The 17,966-nt window shown below is 43.3% G+C and overlaps 2 protein-coding genes across 7 annotated transcripts in view; both read right to left on the bottom strand.

Annotated features, from left to right (window-relative positions):
* The window catches only part of zdhhc8b (zinc finger DHHC-type palmitoyltransferase 8b), a 75,326-nt gene that overhangs the window by 54,912 nt on the left and 2,448 nt on the right, over positions 1-17,966 (bottom strand). The gene's annotated exons all lie outside the window — the stretch shown is intronic.
* Positions 4,729-17,961, bottom strand: LOC133474672 (uncharacterized). Its single transcript, XM_061766554.1, has one exon. It carries the CDS (start codon positions 6,981-6,983, stop codon positions 4,872-4,874), a length of 2,112 nt encoding a protein of 703 aa, XP_061622538.1. The 5' UTR covers positions 6,984-17,961; the 3' UTR covers positions 4,729-4,871.

Raw genomic sequence — 17,966 nt, 5'->3', positions numbered from 1 at the left:
TAAACATTTGTGCACGGCCAGGCCCCATGTTTGCAGACCCGACCACCAGGCACTCCCCATGGAGCGAGGTCTGGCTCCGGAGCCAGAGGCCGGGGCAGTGTTTGGGAGAAGGAAAATGAAGTCAAAAGATTTCACTCTTCATAGAGGGTTCAGAGCCATGCTTTCTCTGGTCCCTCGACTAGGACCTACGTATTTGCCCTGGGCGACCCTACCAAGGGTAAAAATCCTGTGACAACTTAGCTCCAAGGAGGACTGGGCCACACAAACCCCTTCACCATGGTAAGGTGACGGCTCAAGGAGAAGCATATTCCATATTTTAAAAAAAATTAAATAAAAAAAATAAAAAGTACATTACCAGGTGCCTTCATCTGTAGAAATGAATAGCTGAATGTCGTCATTTTAAGAAAAAGGTATGTCACAGTTATGACAAAACTGTTGCTATGGAAACAGCCAAGCAAATCTCTACCACCATGCAGTTGCTTATGGCCTTTAGTCACATCAACGTCACACCGGTAACCAGAGGTGGGTAGGAACGCGCTACATTTACTCAAGTAGCATTTTGGGTAAATTGTACTCGTCAAAGTAGTTTTAATACTGCACACATTTTACTTTTACTCTAGTATTTATGTTATGAAGAAATGGTACTTTTCCTTCGTTACAATGATCTAAATGATGCTCGCTACTTTTATTTATCAATTGATGCTTATTTATCAACTATTTAATTTGTGACCATTCTGTTTAGACTACGACTTCGACTTAAGTGACCAATTTAAGCGCTATAGGTATTAACACTAGATAAACCAGCCCGGCTAATCGACGTGCCTACGCGGTGACAATGTTCGGAAGGTTGTCGTTACCATTGAAGGCAACGGCGCGTAACTTGTGTTTACATTTGGATGAGAAAAACAACAGCTTTCATGTATTGTAGTATTTGCCACTGTCTCCCCATACAAATATTTCAGCCCTCTTCTAACTTGAGAAAACACCTTGCGCTAAATTGCAGATGTTTTGTTGTTGTTTTGGCTGTGCATAGTAGCCCGCATTGGCCCTATTTTATCACGAGTAATTGTAAAACATGCATCTCTTGGGGTATGTGCTAATCTCGCTCACACTATACACACACACGCACGCACGCACACACACACACACACACACACACACACACAGAGCAATATCAGAATTTGCATATTCACATTTTATTTAGTTATTATTTTATTGAAGTTCATGCTTTGTTAAAGAAAAAAAAATCAGAAGTTAAGGCCTCTTTACACTCCCCGACAACGCCTGCATTGCATCACGTGACCGACGAATTGCCCCGCGCAGCGCCTCTGCGTAGCTTGCCGCGCACCCGACAAAAATCGAACGCCGCGGAAATCATCTCTTGTGATTCGTCCGTTTTAGTCACATGCTGTGATGACATACCAGCATGCCCATTGCTTCTAAATACCAGCTACGTTGCCCCCTTCTCGATCGATTTTTCACCATAATTAAACGTATCATCTGGTCACCTAGGCTACTCTACCCACCTCTGCCGGTAACTGTGAAATGGATTTGTTTGAGTCCATTTCTGTGGTCTTACTCCAGCTCGTTATTCTTAGGAACATTTAAATTGTGATTCCTGTACAGCCTTTTCTCAAAGTACAGAAATACCTTCATAAAATGCAAAGCGATCATAAATATTGACTATTTCTCCCCAAAATAGTTAAATATTTAACAAGGTTTTAATTATATTTATAAATATAAAGGTAAAAACAATATAAATGACAGGGTTAGTCTGAAACAGTTACTTTGTGGTTAAACTTTACCACACAAATGAAGGAAGGCAAGTTTGGCCAGTAGAACACACACATTCCCATTTAAAAACCACTCACTACAAAAAGTGTCAAAGACTTAGTCGACCTGCCCTTTTGATCACACAGTGTATAAAGTATGTGCCAGTTTTCCCTCTAAGAATTTCTTATTGCTCTCGACACCTTGGGAGGCCTCCACCAGAAAGTGTTCGGCTGGAGAGTCACTTGTACCTATTGCCAGGCTCTCGGTGAAAAATAGTGCGAGAGGAAACAGGGGGGAGACAAACCATGGAGGGAGAGGCTGGAAGTCTAAATGATTCCCACATGTTCATCAAGAAGATCCTTTCCAGGTGGCCCCAGTCTACGAACTTGCTGGGGAGGAAAGCACCTCGCTCAACTTTCCCGCACGTTTCACCCACACACTGCTGTGCACCGACTTCACATGGATCCACTTTTGTTTCAAGATGGCGTCTCAAGGCAATATTTGGAGAATGTACCAATAAAATCACGGCTACAGAGCAACTAGAAAAGACCATACAGAAACAAAGAAACCAGTTGCATTAGCAAATGAAATGATTGTAAATGATTGAGGGATTTAAGGTTGAACTTTACTCCCTTTTACAACGTACTGTATAATCTAAGTAATTATGACTCACCGAGTACACAAACGTTATGTCATGAACGGAACAGAGGATAGGACCCAAAAATGCACGACTCCAAAACAAATTGACAGTTTCCAAAAAGAGAGGTTTAATAGACGGGCATAGGTCGGTACACAGGCAGGCAATCCAAGAGAGGCAACAGTATCCAAAAACATGAGGCAAAGAGACAAGGTCGATAATCGGAACAGGGTCAGGTCTTACTGTGAATCTATGACGTGGAAACAAGGAATGCTGGAACGCGACGACAAGGTACAACGAACTGGCAACGAGAGGAAATGAGACACGAGGTTATATACAAGGGGTAATTAGGGTGAACGAGGTACAGGTGATGAAGATGCTCACATGAGCAGGTGTGTGTGAAACAGGGGGGGAAGACAAAACCCGGAACATATGACAGTACCCCCCCCTTAACGGCCGGCCCCAGACGGCCCTGGGGCCCCTGGATGCGCAACGTGGAAGTCCCGAATGAGCGAATCATCCACGATAAACGCAGACGGTACCCAGGAACGCTCCTCAGGCCCATAGCCCTCCCAGTCCACCAGATATTGAAACCCCCTGCCCCTCCGACGAGATGACAACAGCCGCTTCACAGAGAAGACAGGGCCCCCATCCACAAACCGGGGGGGAGGAGGGGGCCTGGAAGGCGGGACCAGAGGGGACTCCCGGGCTGGCTTGAGTAGGCTGACGTGAAAAGTAGGGTGGACCCGCATAGACCTTGGGAGCCTCAGCTTCACGGTGACAGGGTTGATTATTTTTGTGATGGGGAAGGGCCCAACGAACCTGGGAGCGAGCTTCTTGGACTCCACCCGGAGTGGAATATGTTTGGTCGAAAGCCAAACTCGCTGACCCACTTTGTAGTTCGGGGCCGGTGTCCTCCGACGGTCAGCAGCGGCTTTGTAGGACCGTCCCTGGCGCAGCAGCATCTGGCGGGCTCGCTCCCAGGTCCTCCTACAGCGTCTCACCAAGGTTAATGCCGCTGGAACTGTGGATTCTGGGGCTATGGCAGGAAACAGAGATGGTTGGTAACCATGCACAACGTGAAAAGGCGATAGACCAGTGGATGCAGAGGGGAGGGAATTGTGGGAGAATTCGACCCAAACCAGTTTCTGAGACCAGGATCGCGGCTCCTGTGAAGCGAGACATCGGAGCCCCGTCTCCAGGTCCTGGTTCAGCCTCTCGGTTTGGCCGTTGGTTTCAGGATGAAACCCGGATGACAGACTGACGGTAGCACCTATGAGTTTACAAAACTCCTTCCAAAATTGCGAAATGAATTGGGGACCCCTATCAGACACCACATTCTTGGGGAAACCATGGAACTTAAAAACCTGATTAATCATTAGCTCGGCAGTGTCTTTAGCTGAGGGGAGTTTTGGAAGTGCAATGAAGTGCGCCATCTTAGAGAACCTGTCAACAACTGTAAGAATGGTGGTATTGCCTTTAGAGGCCGGTAATCCTGTAACAAAGTCTACGGAAATGTCTGACCAAGGACGTTGTGGTATTGGCAGGGGTCGCAACTCCCCAGAAGGACGTTGATGAGAGGCCTTGTTAGCAGCACATACCTGGCAAGCATTGACGTAATCGCTAACATCCCTCCTAACATTAGGCCACCAAAAGCGCTGTTCGACCACTGATAGCGTCTTGGCAATGCCTGGGTGACATACCGTTCGGTTCGTGTGAGCCCAGTGGATGACTTTTCCCCTTAAGGTCGGAACCACATAAAGCCTGTTCTCGGGGCAATCTTCAGGGCTAGGAATGTCTTTCAGAGCCCCTTCAACCGCAGTCTCAATGTCCCAAACAAAAGCGGAAATGAAGCATGACTTAGGCAAAATAGTCTTAGGGTCGGACAAAGAACTCTCCTCGGAGAAAATGCGTGACAAAGCATCTGGCTTACCATTTTTAGAACCCGGTCGGTATGATAACGTAAAATTAAATCTAGAGAAGAAAAGAGCCCATCTAGCCTGCCTCGCATTTAATCTTTTGGCAGTTTTAATATATTCAAGGTTCTTGTGATCTGTCCATACTAAAAACGGAGTATGTGCCCCCTCTAGCCAGTGCCTCCACTCCATCAAAGCCACCTTGACTGCCAACAGTTCACGGTCGCCAATGTCATAATTTTTTTCAGCTGGGGTCAATTTTTTGGAGAGAAACGCACAAGGATGTAACTTCTCATCCTTGAGAGACTTCTGGGAGAGCACTGCTCCTATTCCGGCATCAGACGCATCGACTTCTACCACAAACTGCTGTTTGAGATCTGGCAAAGTAAGGATGGGAGCGGAGGTAAAGCTCGACTTAAGTTTTTGAAAAGCTGCATGACAAAGCGGGTTCCATACAAAAGGTTTGTGTGGCGAGGTAAGATCATGCAAAGGAGAGGCTATAGAACTGAAATTCCTGATGAATTTCCTGTAGAAGTTTGCGAACCCTAAGAACCTTTGTACATCTTTGCGTGACGTGGAGTAGGCCAATTAATAACGGCATCGATTTTGCAAGGGTCCATCTTGACTTCACCTTGAGCCAGGACGAAACCCAGAAAAGAAACGGACGCCTGGTGGAACTCACATTTCTCAGCCTTGACATAGAGTTGATTCTGCAGTAACTGCTGCAAAACAGAGCGGACATGAATAATGTGAGTCTCCTCATCCGGGGAGAATATCAGAATATCATCTAAATAAACAAAAACATAAACATTCAACATGTCGCGCAGGACATCGTTGACAAGGTTCTGGAAAACAGCTGGAGCGTTAGTAAGCCCAAAAGGCATTACCAAATATTCATAATGTCCCGTTGGTGTGTTAAATGCTGTTTTCCATTCATCCCCCTCCCTTATCCTGACTAGATGATATGCATTTCTTAAGTCCAGTTTTGTGAAAATCTTGGCTCCCTCCAGGAACTCAAAGGCGGTGGAGATGAGAGGAAGAGGGTACCTGTTTTTTACCGTGATCTCATTGAGACCCCGGTAATCGATACAGGGTCGCAGGGTCTTGTCTTTCTTGTCCACGAAGAAAAATCCTGCTCCCGCAGGGGATGAAGATGGGCGAATGATCCTGGCTGCCAGTGATTCTTCTATGTATTCCTTCATGGCCTTGTGTTCCGGCCCTGAAAGAGAGAACAACCTCCCTCGTGGGGGTGTAGTTCCAGGCAGCAAGTCAATAGCACAGTCATAAGGTCTGTGGGGTGGAAGGGATTTGGCCTTGGACTTGGAAAAAACATCTTTAATATCCTGATAACAGGTGGGCACTTGAGATAAATCAGGAGAGCCTAGTGTCACTTTAGGAAGAACCCGTGTAGGGTCTTCCTTAATGAAATTCAGACTCACCTCTCCCGTGCCCTGGCTACCGGCACCGGCAACTTTGACGTGACAGTTGCTCACGGAATGACCCAACTGACCGCAGTAGAAGCACCGCCCTTCCCTCAGCCGGCGTTGACGTTCCTCAGAGGAGAGACGGAACCTGCCCCGTTGCATGGGCTCATCCGTGGTGACGCTAGCCAGTGGATTGAGACTGGCAGCAGGGAATCTGCCATGGTTTGGCTTGTCACCGAGGCTCGTCCTCCAAGTGCGCGGTGAAGCATCCCTCCGCCGATCTCCATCCAGCTCGCGATCCAAAAGCCTTCTGTCGATCTTGAGGGCGAGAGCGATGAGAGTGTCCAAGTCGGGTGGCAGGTCTAGCGGGACTAAATGATCCTTGACGGCGGGGGATAGTCCTTGAAAAAAGGCATCGAGTAGCGCCCGATTATTCCAATGAGTCTCAGCTGCTAGAATGCGAAACTCAATCGCGTAATCTGACACCCTGCGCTTGCCTTGTTGTAAGGTGACAAGGGAGCGAGCTGCCTCACGATCAGGAGTGGAAAATTGAAAAATTTGCTCCATAGTCTTGACGAAAAAAGCCCATGAATGACACGCGGCGGAATTGCGGCTCCATTCAGCAGTAGCCCACGCCTCCGCACGACCAGTCAGGTGGGAAATGACGAATGCGATCTTTGCCCGCTCGGTGGGGAAGGCGGCTCCCTGCAGTTCAAAGTGGAGTTCGCACTGCGTGATGAACGGCTTAATGTTCCCAGATTCTCCAGAGAACCTCTCCGGTCGAGAGAGCTGTGGGCAGACAGCAGCGGAGGTGGCAGGTGGCTGCATGGTGACTACCTCACACGGAAATACCGTGGCAGTACTGGGTGTGGTGCCCACTGGCTCCTTCTCTTGAAAAAATTTCAAAAGAAGTTCAAACTGCGAGGCCACCTGTCTCATCATATTGTCCTGATTCCTTGACAGTCCCTCTAGATGAAGGTGGAGGGCGGCAATCTGCTCATCCTGCTTCGCGAGGCGTTGACCCTGCGCTTGAAGGGCTTTGCGCACCGGGTCTGAGTCTGCTGGGTCCATGTTCTGGCCAGTTCGTTCTGTCATGAACGGAACAGAGGATAGGACCCAAAAATGCACGACTCCAAAACAAATTGACAGTTTCCAAAAAGAGAGGTTTAATAGACGGGCATAGGTCGGTACACAGGCAGGCAATCCAAGAGAGGCAACAGTATCCAAAAACATGAGGCAAAGAGACAAGGTCGATAATCGGAACAGGGTCAGGTCTTACTGTGAATCTATGACGTGGAAACAAGGAATGCTGGAACGCGACGACAAGGTACAACGAACTGGCAACGAGAGGAAATGAGACACGAGGTTATATACAAGGGGTAATTAGGGTGAACGAGGCACAGGTGATGAAGATGCTCACATGAGCAGGTGTGTGTGAAACAGGGGGGGAAGACAAAACCCGGAACATATGACACGTTATGCTGGTGCCTATCACATTTTCATTCTTTACTGACAATTGCAAACATTGTTAAGGATATGAGGTTATTAATAGGACTTAAATACTATCCAACTTGTAGTTATCTGAAAATATTTTCATTTACAATTATACTTTTGACACTTTTTTTTGTTTTTGCTGCAAATTGACTCATCTTACTGTAACATAATAATGTATCGTGGCAAAAAAACACCAAAATATGAGGTCCACCGTCATGAAAAAGTAAAACACTTTCTCTTATGCTTCTCTTGTATTTCTTGTAGTATTTGAGGCCTAATCCGCTTCCAGTGGATTTTGAAAAATTTTACGTTTTCTGTGCTTGTAGTCCAGTGTGACGTTTTGACCGGATGTTCATGCAAACTAGCTCAGCAATATTACCCGTATGCATCATCAAACCAAAATGCACTGCAATTATGTTTTACAAGATCACTAAACTAAAGTCGGCACGGTGGTCGACTAGTTAGAGCGTCTGCCTCCCAGTTCTGAGGACCGTCGTTCAATCCCCGGGCCCGTCTGTGTGGAGTTTGCATGTTCTCCCCATGCCTGCGTGGGTTTTCTCCGGGCACTCCGGTTTCCTCCCACATCCCAAAAACATGCATGGTAGGTTAATTGAAATCTCTAAATTGCTCCTAGCTGTGAATGTGAGTGCAAATGGTTGTTTGTTTATGTGTGCCCTGCGATTGGCTGGCAACCAGTTCAGGGTGTACCCCGCCTCCTGCCCGATGATAGCTGGGATAGGCTCCAACACTCCCGCGACCCTTGTGAGGCTCAGAAAACAGATGGATGGAAGATCACTAAACTATTGTATATAATACTTTATTCTTTTTTTAGTATATATAATTCACATACAGTATCTTCCAATAAGCATAGTTCAAACTTTTTCGGTGAAATTGTGGGGATTGGTTAAGTTTCTTATAATAACAGGAAATGATTGCGCACATTTGGAGATACAATTCAATACATTTTCAGTTAAAAAAAAAAAAGGTGGTTTGTGTCAGGAAGGGCATTAGGCACAAAACCTGTGCCAAACAAATCATGCGACTGACTCGCTCTGGCTCCCTCTGATGGGACAAGCACATCAACAACTTGTCCTGTTTGTATTACCTCTCCCAACAGAAGTCATGGTTGTGTGCATGTTTTCTACGTAACTTGAACATTTTGAATACATTTGAATCAAACAAAATTGGAATTTATATTTTTTTGTGACAAACTTAAAACATTGCAAACAGATTTTGATTTATTTTGTGGTACGACTTCTCTATGATCCAGAGACGATATACAGTAATACACTTTCTTTTATTATTGGGACAATGATCCAGAATTTAGTTGCTAGTTGTACAACGTTGATAGAGCACTGCCATCTACTGAGTGCCATTCTAGTTACTTATGTATGAAGACAAGCTAAAAACTATTTGGAAGTATTCAAATTAAAATCAAAGAGGAACCACACCTTCACCAAAGTGTAGTAATTTGTATTTTGCAGTTGGCATTGATAGTGGCGGGAACAGGATCTCAGTGTTATCTTCACCTGGTTGTGAAGCAGTGGCACGATAGCTGGAAATGAGATTAGAAACACTGCCTCAGGATGACTTTCTGAAATATAACTTTGCCTTTGCACAAGAGATAACTGGTCCCTCATGAATAAAAGGTGCTCATCCTGCTCATCTAGTGCAAAGAACAGAAATAAATAATGCTATGGCAATGACAACATTGGGACTATGCCATTAACACTTTTCCCTCTGCATTTCAGTGAGCTCTGTTGGAATTATGACTGGAACTGCTTGACACCCACTTCCCTGAGACGCAACTTCGACATACCTTAGCTGGATGAATGGCATTCCTCCATGTTTTAGGTAGACTTAGTTGGAGCCCATTCCGAAAACCGCTCAAATGTGTCAATGTCAAGTGAACAAAGTGCTTCTTTAATATTTGAGTCAATGCTAAAATATTTTAGCATTTAGCGTACAACACCAATCAAACTGATCACATTTGCTTGTTCAAAAATAACCATACTTGAAGTGACCTTTACCTGAAACCATGTCTTGCTTATAAGTGTGATTAATGAGGATGGCTCCCTGAATCTTGAAAAATGAGCAATAAAAGGATCACAGAATCTAAAAATACATTGCAAAAAGCAACGCTATTATGCTTGTCAATTGTCAGCATGCCTACAAGCTGCTGATGGATGAGGACCAGAGGAAATTACATTGTTATCTTAATCTGTACAAACATGAAGCTACACCACAGCAGTCTGTTACTGATTTTATCAATAGTGATCACTGATCTCGACCAACCAAAAGACTGCACCATTGCAGGGGGTTTATGAACACAGCAAAAATATATTTTAGACCTGTTGGATTATTTTTGGTTAATAAAATTTAATTCAAGATAATAAAACTGCTGTATTTCGTGTGACATGAGTATAGGATCTCCCCCTTTTAATTCAGGGCATACTCACCCTAGGCCACAGGTGTCAAACATCATTTTATGTGGCCCGCGAAAGCAAATCAAAATTGCTCATTGCGTTCTGGTGTAATACCATTGAGATATTTGCAAGCATTTTTTAGTTACCAATCCCACTTTGAAAAGAAATGTAATAGTTGAAAAACAGGTTTTTATAGGCTTCTGATTTCAAAACTGGTTATGCATCAATGTGTTGTGTATACTGTATGTAATTACAGTATATGAGGTAATCTTTCATTTATATGGGTTCACAGTTGTAGCGGCCCTCCGAGGGACGTCATAACTAAGATGTGGCCTGTGACAAAAATGAGTTTGACACCCCTGCCCTAGGCCAATCGAACCCTGCCGGACTTGGTCAAAATTACCCCTCCCACTCCTGTCCCCTACTGGCCTGTGTTCACACTGCTCTTCTTCTTTTCCTTTCGGCTTGTCCCTTTAGGGGTCACCACAGCGCGTTATCCTTTTCCATGTAGGCCTATCTCCTGCATTCTCCTCTCAAACACCAACTGCCCTCATGTCTTCCCTCACGACATCATCAACCTTCTCTTTGGTCTTCCTCTAGCACCCTTGCCTGGCAGCTCCATCCTCATCATCCTTCTACCAATATACTCACTATCTCTCCTCTGGACGTGTCCAAACCATCGAAGTCTGCTCTCTCTAACTTTGTCTCCAAAACATTGAACCTTGGCTGTCCCTCTGATAAGCTCATTTCTTATCCAACCTGGTCACTCCGAGAGTGAACCTCAAAATCTTCATTTCCGCCACCTCTAGCTCTGCTTCGTGTTGTTTCTTCAGTGCTAATCCATACATCATGGCTGGACTCACCACTGTTTTATAAACTTTGCCCTTCATCCTAGCAGAGACTCTTCTTTCACATAACACACCTGACACCTTCCTCCACCCGTTCCAACCTGATTGGACCAGTTTATTCACTTCCTGACCACACTCACCATTTCTCTGGACGGTTGACCCCAAGTATTTAAAGTCCTCCACCCTTGCCATCTCTTCTCCCTGTAGCCTCACTCTTCCCCCACCACCCCTCTCATCCATGCACATATATTCCGTCTTACTTCGGCTAATCTTCATTCCTCTTCTTTCCAGTGCATGCCTCCATCTTTCTAACTGTTCCTCCAGCTGCTTCCTGATTTCACTGCAGATCACAATGTCATCTGCAAACATCATGGTCCACGGGGATTCCGGTCTAACCTCATATGTCAGCCTATCCATCACCACTGCAAACAGGAAGGGGCTCAGGGCTGATCCCTGATGCAGTCCCACCTCCACCTTAATTTCGTCTGTCACACCTCACCACTGTTCTGCTGCCCACGTACATGTCCTGTATTATTCTAACATACTTCTCTGCCCCTCCAGACTTCCGCATGCAGTACCACAGTTCCTCTCGAGGTACTCTGTCATAGGCTTTCTCTAGATCTACAAAGACACAATGTAGCTCCTTCTGACCTTCTCTGTACTTTTCCATCAACATCCTGAAGACAAATAATGCATCAGTGGTACTCTTTCTAGGCATGAAACCATACTGTTGCTCGCAAATACTCACTTCTGTCCTGAGTCTAGCCTCCCATACTCTTTCCCATAACTTCATTGTGTGGCTCATCAACTTCATTCTTATATACTTCCCACAGCTCTGCACATCACCCTTGTTCTTAAAAATTGGCACCAGCACACTTTTCCTCCATTTCTCAGGCATCTTCTCACGCGCTAGTATTCTATTGAACAAGCTGGTCAAAAAATCCACAGCCACCTCTCCTAGATGCTTCTATACCTCCACAGGAATGTCATCGGGACCGACTACCTTTCCATTTTTCATCCTCTTGAATGCCTTTCTAACTTCCCCCTTACTAATCATTGCCACTTCCTGGTCCACCATACTCTCTCTCTTCTCTCTCATTTTCCTCATTCATCAACTCCTCAAAGTATTATTTCCATCTAGCTAGCACACTGCTAGCACCAGTCAACATATTTCCACCTTTACCCTTAATCACCCTAACCTGTTGCACATCCTTCCAATCTCTATCCCTCTGTCTGACCAACCTGTATAGATCCTTTTCTCCTTCTTTAGTCTCCAACCTGGCATACATGTCATCATATGCCTCTTGTTTGGCCTTTGCCACCTCTACCTTTGCCCTGTGTCACATCTAGATGTATTCCTTTCGCCTCTCCTCGGTCCTCTCAGTGTCCCACTTCTTCTTAGCTTACCTTTTTCCTTATATGATTTTCTTCACCAGAATGTCCATTAGAATCTGCACCAATCATGACTCCCTCTCTGTCTGGGATGCTCAGAACTACTTCGTCTAGCTCCTTCCAGAATTTCTCTTTCACTTCTAGGTCACATCCTACCTGTGGGGCATAGCCACTAATCACATTATACATAACACCCTCAATTTCAAGTTTCAGCCTCATCATTCGATCTGATACTCTCTTCACCTCCAAGACATTCTTAGCCAACTCTTCTTTTAAAATAGCCCCGACTCCATTTCTCTTCCCATCTCCACCATGGTAAAATAATTTAAACCCTGCCCCTAAACTTCTATCCTTACTGCCTTTCCACCTGGTCTCCTGGAAACACAATATATCAACCTTTCTCCTAATCATCATGTCAACCAACTCCCGAGATTTTCCTGTCATAGTCCCAACATTCAAAGTCCCCACATTCAGTTCTAGGCTCTGTGCTTTCCTCTTCTCTTTCTGCTGAAGAACCCGCTTTCCACCTCTTCTTCTTCTTCGACTTTGACCCACAGTTGCTGAATTTCCAACGGCGCCCTGCAGGTTGACAACGCCGGTGGCGGACGTTGTTAACCCGGGCCACGACCGATCCGGTATGGAATTCTTTGGATGAACGCTCATATTTGTTTGGCAAAGTTTTAAGCCGGATGCCCTTCCTGACGTAACCCTCTGCATTTATCCGGGTTTGGGACCAGCCTACAGTTTGCACTGGCTTGTGCCCCCTATAGGCCTGCATTTGTTCACACTGCTCATTAAAAGAAAATGGCATTCTTCCGGTTTAGGTGTGCCATCGCTTCATTATACAATGCTGCATTCTGTTTATTTTCATTGTGAAATGTGGCTGCTGACAAAAACATTAAGCATGTCTTACTCATTAGTAGATGCACAACAGCATTAATTTTGGGACAAGCCACGTGTGTGGGCATGTGCCTATGTGTCACTAGATATTTCCTGTTGTTGTGTTTATCTAGATTATGCAAGGTGGTGGTTATCAATCGCAAAAGCATCTTAGCGCGTCAAAAAGTCCCTCGGATTTTCTTGCCTTGTGCAAGTCAAAGCGCTCATTGGGTGCTCATGAGCTTAAAAGTAAAAGTGAACAAAACGGTAAAAGTTATCGTAATTAACAAATTCCTCCTGCCTAACAACATTGTAAATTTACATCTTCTATCATATGTTCAAGAAACACAAATGTCATGTCATATAAGCATATTTAGAAAAATAAGAAAAAACAGCTTATAAACAATTAAAACAGACAGCAAAAAATAAAAGTACAATTAAAACAGCGTACAGTGCAAAAAATATTTAAAAGTGGAAATGCTCTAAAAGGCATGAGGGAAAAAAGAAGAGTTTTTAAGGAGAAAAAAAAAATCGCAGAACTGTTGTAACAGGCTCCTGACTCACAGGTGCCTCTCTTTGGAGTCCTGTCCTATCCTGAAGAATAAAAAACACATCCTCTCCTTCAAAATGTGTTAGCCCGAGCGGTGCACACCTCCTGACTGGCCGACGACACATCCGCTATGTAGGCTAAGGTATTTTCATACTAAAAGGGCGCTTTATGTTTCTCATGCATTTCAATGACAGTCACACATCTGGAAAACTGATAACTCCATGCTCCATGATTTACAGCTAGCCTCAGAATTCAATTTATCACACCGCTTTGGTATTTGCGTACTCATTCCTAAATTCACCAGTCTGGATGGGAAAATATGCTAATAGAGAATACAATTACTTGTGCAAACAGGAGAATATAGCCCAGACTGCACTATAACTTTCATTTCTCTTTAGGTCCCACCTCCTCAGATTGTCTCTTACTATGGACACAGGATGGGCAAACTTTTGTGGTCAATGTGGCCATATTTGATTTTTAAGATAGCTAGATGAGCAAAGTCATTCATAGATGAGGTCAACTGTGTATATAAAATAGTTCATTTTAATAATAAAATACTAATGGATTCTCATTTTTCCGGACCCAGAAGTAGTGCCCTACGTACGCACACCATTGCCAAAAAAAGAAAGAAAAAAAAAAAGGTTATGATTCTCGACATACAGAGTGCCACAACATACTACAGGCTTTAAGGTAGTGATGAACCATACTGACCAATCACATGCCAGTTCAGCCACCCCCTTCACCCAATCAAATCTGCATCTCAGGCATAATCACTGATTGCGGGCAGCCCACACAGAGACGAGGAGAAACATAGCAGGGGAGGGAGAAAGAGACGCAGTGTGTAAATTGAGTTAAAGACAGAGAAAGATTAGAAAATGACCGATAAAGGAAGAAAATGGTGCTTAAAATGGAATAGTCAGTGTCATTTTTGTATGTACTTCTCAGCGGATAGTTCCCACCCGGAGCACTTATAAAAAAAAAAGTGCATAGATCTGAAATGCCGTTATGAAACAAAACAAAGGTTTTGAACAAACATAACCTCTTAAACGGTTCCGCTGTTAAAATAAAATCTGTTAATTTGTTTGAGACTTCAATGTTGTGGCAAGATGCCAAACAGAAAAGGGGAAAACTACCTTTATTTTTCTTAAGTTTATTTGAACACATATAACTTTATCTTTTTATTTATAATGAAAAGCAGCCCTACTGTTATTTAGTAAATGAGAGAACATTACACAGTTGTGCTCTCATGTTTTATTACCAGGGCAGAATTTGTAAGATGTGCACAATTCTTTATTATGCTCTAATATCATTATATCAGTGGCATAAAAAAAATAAAAAATAAAAATACTTCGATACTCTCATTTATCATGAAGGTTTTTGGGGAAATATATCGTTCTAAAACATTGCTATCATGGCAGGCCTAAACACATAGTATATTGAGAAAAAGCAAGAGCAATCGATGACAACAATATTGTACAAAAAGTATAAAACTGTAATAAAAATCTGCAATATAGCAAGACTGTGAAGCAAAAACCGTGATGTCGAGGAGGATTACTGTATCTGTATTCCGTAATGATAAAATTGCAGGGACTCATTGTTCCAGGGCTGGGACTCATTGTTTCCATGACATGTGCATCCTGGGACTCATATAGTTTCAAGTGTAAAATGATCTACGTTATTCAAATTTATATTTATTTTAACCAACTAATTGTTTTATAACAATTAATAAAATATACTTCTTGTATTCTTCACAATAAATCATTCAACCAATTATTTTATTGGATAATTAAATTTTAAAAATACATAAATCAATACATTTTAATTAACCAATTTTAGGGGGGGGGAACAGCAAAGCTAATGCAATAAACATTACAGGATCATGTAAACACTCTGAATAAAGAATGAAGCAGACTGAATGAGGCCCTTAATGTGACTCTCATTGACTGGCTTTTTAGTCACTCTTCATACATCATTGGCCTGTGTAAAAGTCAATCATTGTACTCAGAACCGATAGGTGGTTGATCTTCATACAGTAACTGACTTCTGAATTTTATTTTAATATGTGGTTACAAGATGAAAAAGATGCCTCACAAGTCACAACCATCTCTTTGTGAGAAAACTCAATTCTGCTCACCCTACAGTGATACTGACATTGCGCAAACAATGTTTTGTACCACCATAGCCTGCCAACCCTACACTGTATTCTGTTCTCCAGTCGCAGTTTTAGATTCTTCAGTGAGCAGTAACACTGGCGCAAATTTTTACTCCTGAGGAACCTCTACAAGCAGACTATCAAACAGCATAGCTCCAAAGTGCTTCTAAAATCTTTTACAGTAAACATGTTTCAAATAAAGAAACCCTGTAAATAGTTTTACATCAGCAAATGAAAAGTACCGGTAAGTGGTGCATAGCTAAGAAGAGGAAGAACCTAAAAAGGTTCAATAAGAATAAAATGGCAGCAATGTTCATCCCACCTATTTTTGCCACTCTGCAGTCCATCAACTACCATGCCGGATATACCTGAAGATTCAAAATCTACAAGAGTTTCAGTGCCAAACAATGCTTTCTGTAGGATCTGAATGAAGTGCGACTGAATGGATGTACTATGAAAAGGAGGAAACAGATGTGGAAGCTGCAGATTAGATTCCTGTCAGGCCTGCTCACACACAGCTCTGCTCTCAGGCTGGAGATTGACTGGTACCACATGCCAACACTCACAACCGCTCTCATAATTCACAAAGTGCAAGAAGTGCTGAACAAAGGTTATTTCTTGATGATGAATTTATAGTATCCATTCATCTAACCATGTCTGCCTTTAAGTGTGGCCTATTAAACTTGCAAACAAATGACAACAGCATTTCTTTTTCCAGCTTTCAAATTGTAGCAATGAATAACAAATGTAGCAAGTTTTCTCCTATGTGACAGAATCCTATTATAGATGCAGAAAAAGTCTTAATCGTATTATCACAACTAATCCATGACTAAGAGCTTAATGTATCAACAGTTTCCCCCCGCCCCCAGATGTTTCATTGTCATGTTGCGGCATTTTTAATAAGTCTGCCCTAATGTGTTGTCATTTTAACCTCAGTGGCCAACACAAGCTGTTAGGAAGCCAAATGCAGTAACCCCATGTACAGTATGGATGTGCCAAAGATAGCCTCAGTTCTCGTCGTCCGTTGCCCAAATGACACCAGGCAGTCTGCTGGCAACTGTGAGCTAGCACAGTGTGACCTAAGGGTAAAAAGTAGGCTTTACACGATCAGGATTTTGGGGACCGATCAGCAGGTTTAAAAAAAGGATAACCGATCACAAGATGGAGCAATGTGTCTATTTATATGACTTGTTCATTTACTGTATATACACTTTTGTACTGTATAATGAGTACTGCATCTTCTAGCATTTTAGACAAAAGTTAAAACATCAATGACCTCTAGGGGGCATTCAAGGATCGGGTCCCTGACATAAGTTTAGGTCAAATCAACATTACAACATGATAGAAATAATGGGTGCTAACTTACTGTAATTAAATTACTTTATTGTAATCAAATTACTTTAACAAATACTGTTAAAGACATGCTTACTCTAACTTTCTCACTGTCCCGGCTATATGGACGGGTGTTGTCCAAAGTTTGCGTCCGTTTGGCAATTCCCCCCCGCCCCCACCACACAAGCTGCATTGCTTGAACGCGGCATGCGCCTCGTGTACATTCTTCGGGTGCCCGATCAAATTAGTTGTGTTGAAGCATTTAAATGACGTTCCCCACGACGTACTTCAGTTGTGCACAGACTGCAAATAACTTGCCTGTCGTTTGTCTGAGACACCGCAAAACAGTCCCGCATCGACGACGTGTTTTATTCACTGACAAGATTGAAAAAAAACTTTATTGGCTGTCAGATAGTTACAGTACTACCCCACAAGACACGTGAAAAGGCGAAAAATAAACTAGCTTTTACGCGACGCAGAGTAAATGTCCTTTGCGTAGCTGATGACGTCATTGAGCAGATCGGCGAATTATGACATGAAAGCTGATCGGCCGAGCAGCATAAAATGCTAATTATTGGCCGATACCGATCAAACAGATTAGATCGGTGTAAAGTCTAGTAAAAAGAAAAAAACAAAACTGGTGGTCTGCTTTTTTTTTTTTTTTTAATTGCCCCATGTCCATCCTAACTTTTTTTTTTTAATTAAATAATCAACTGTGGCCTGTATTGTACTGTATTATTAAAGACAAGGCTAGACAACGTAATGGACTAATGTGTGTTTGACAATAGTGGGACATGGCCTAGTTTGGATGCGTACTGCTCCCCAGGGAGTTCCATTATGGTTCAATCAATCCTCTTGGCCTTTAACTGCAAAAAGAAGGAGCAACTGAGTCAAGTCTTAATCCTCATCCTTAAACCATCTGCTGTGGGATGAACCTTTGTGAACACTTCAGTGATCTCCACAATTTTGATACCGTTATAAAATGACCTTAGGCCAGCTCAATGTTTTTGGAGAACAAACAGTATTTCCTTATTTTCTATCCAAATAAAAGTCCCAGCGTAGTCGCCTAAATGAGCTTTCAAATGAGGCCATTTGTCTATGCAAAGGCAGCACACGGCTGAGAATTTTAAAGCCGCAGTCCAA

The sequence above is a fragment of the Phyllopteryx taeniolatus genome, chromosome 3, assembly GCF_024500385.1.
Source record: "Phyllopteryx taeniolatus isolate TA_2022b chromosome 3, UOR_Ptae_1.2, whole genome shotgun sequence".
Lineage (NCBI taxonomy): Eukaryota > Metazoa > Chordata > Actinopteri > Syngnathiformes > Syngnathidae > Phyllopteryx > Phyllopteryx taeniolatus.
This window is presented reverse-complemented; position numbering and strand designations above follow the sequence as displayed.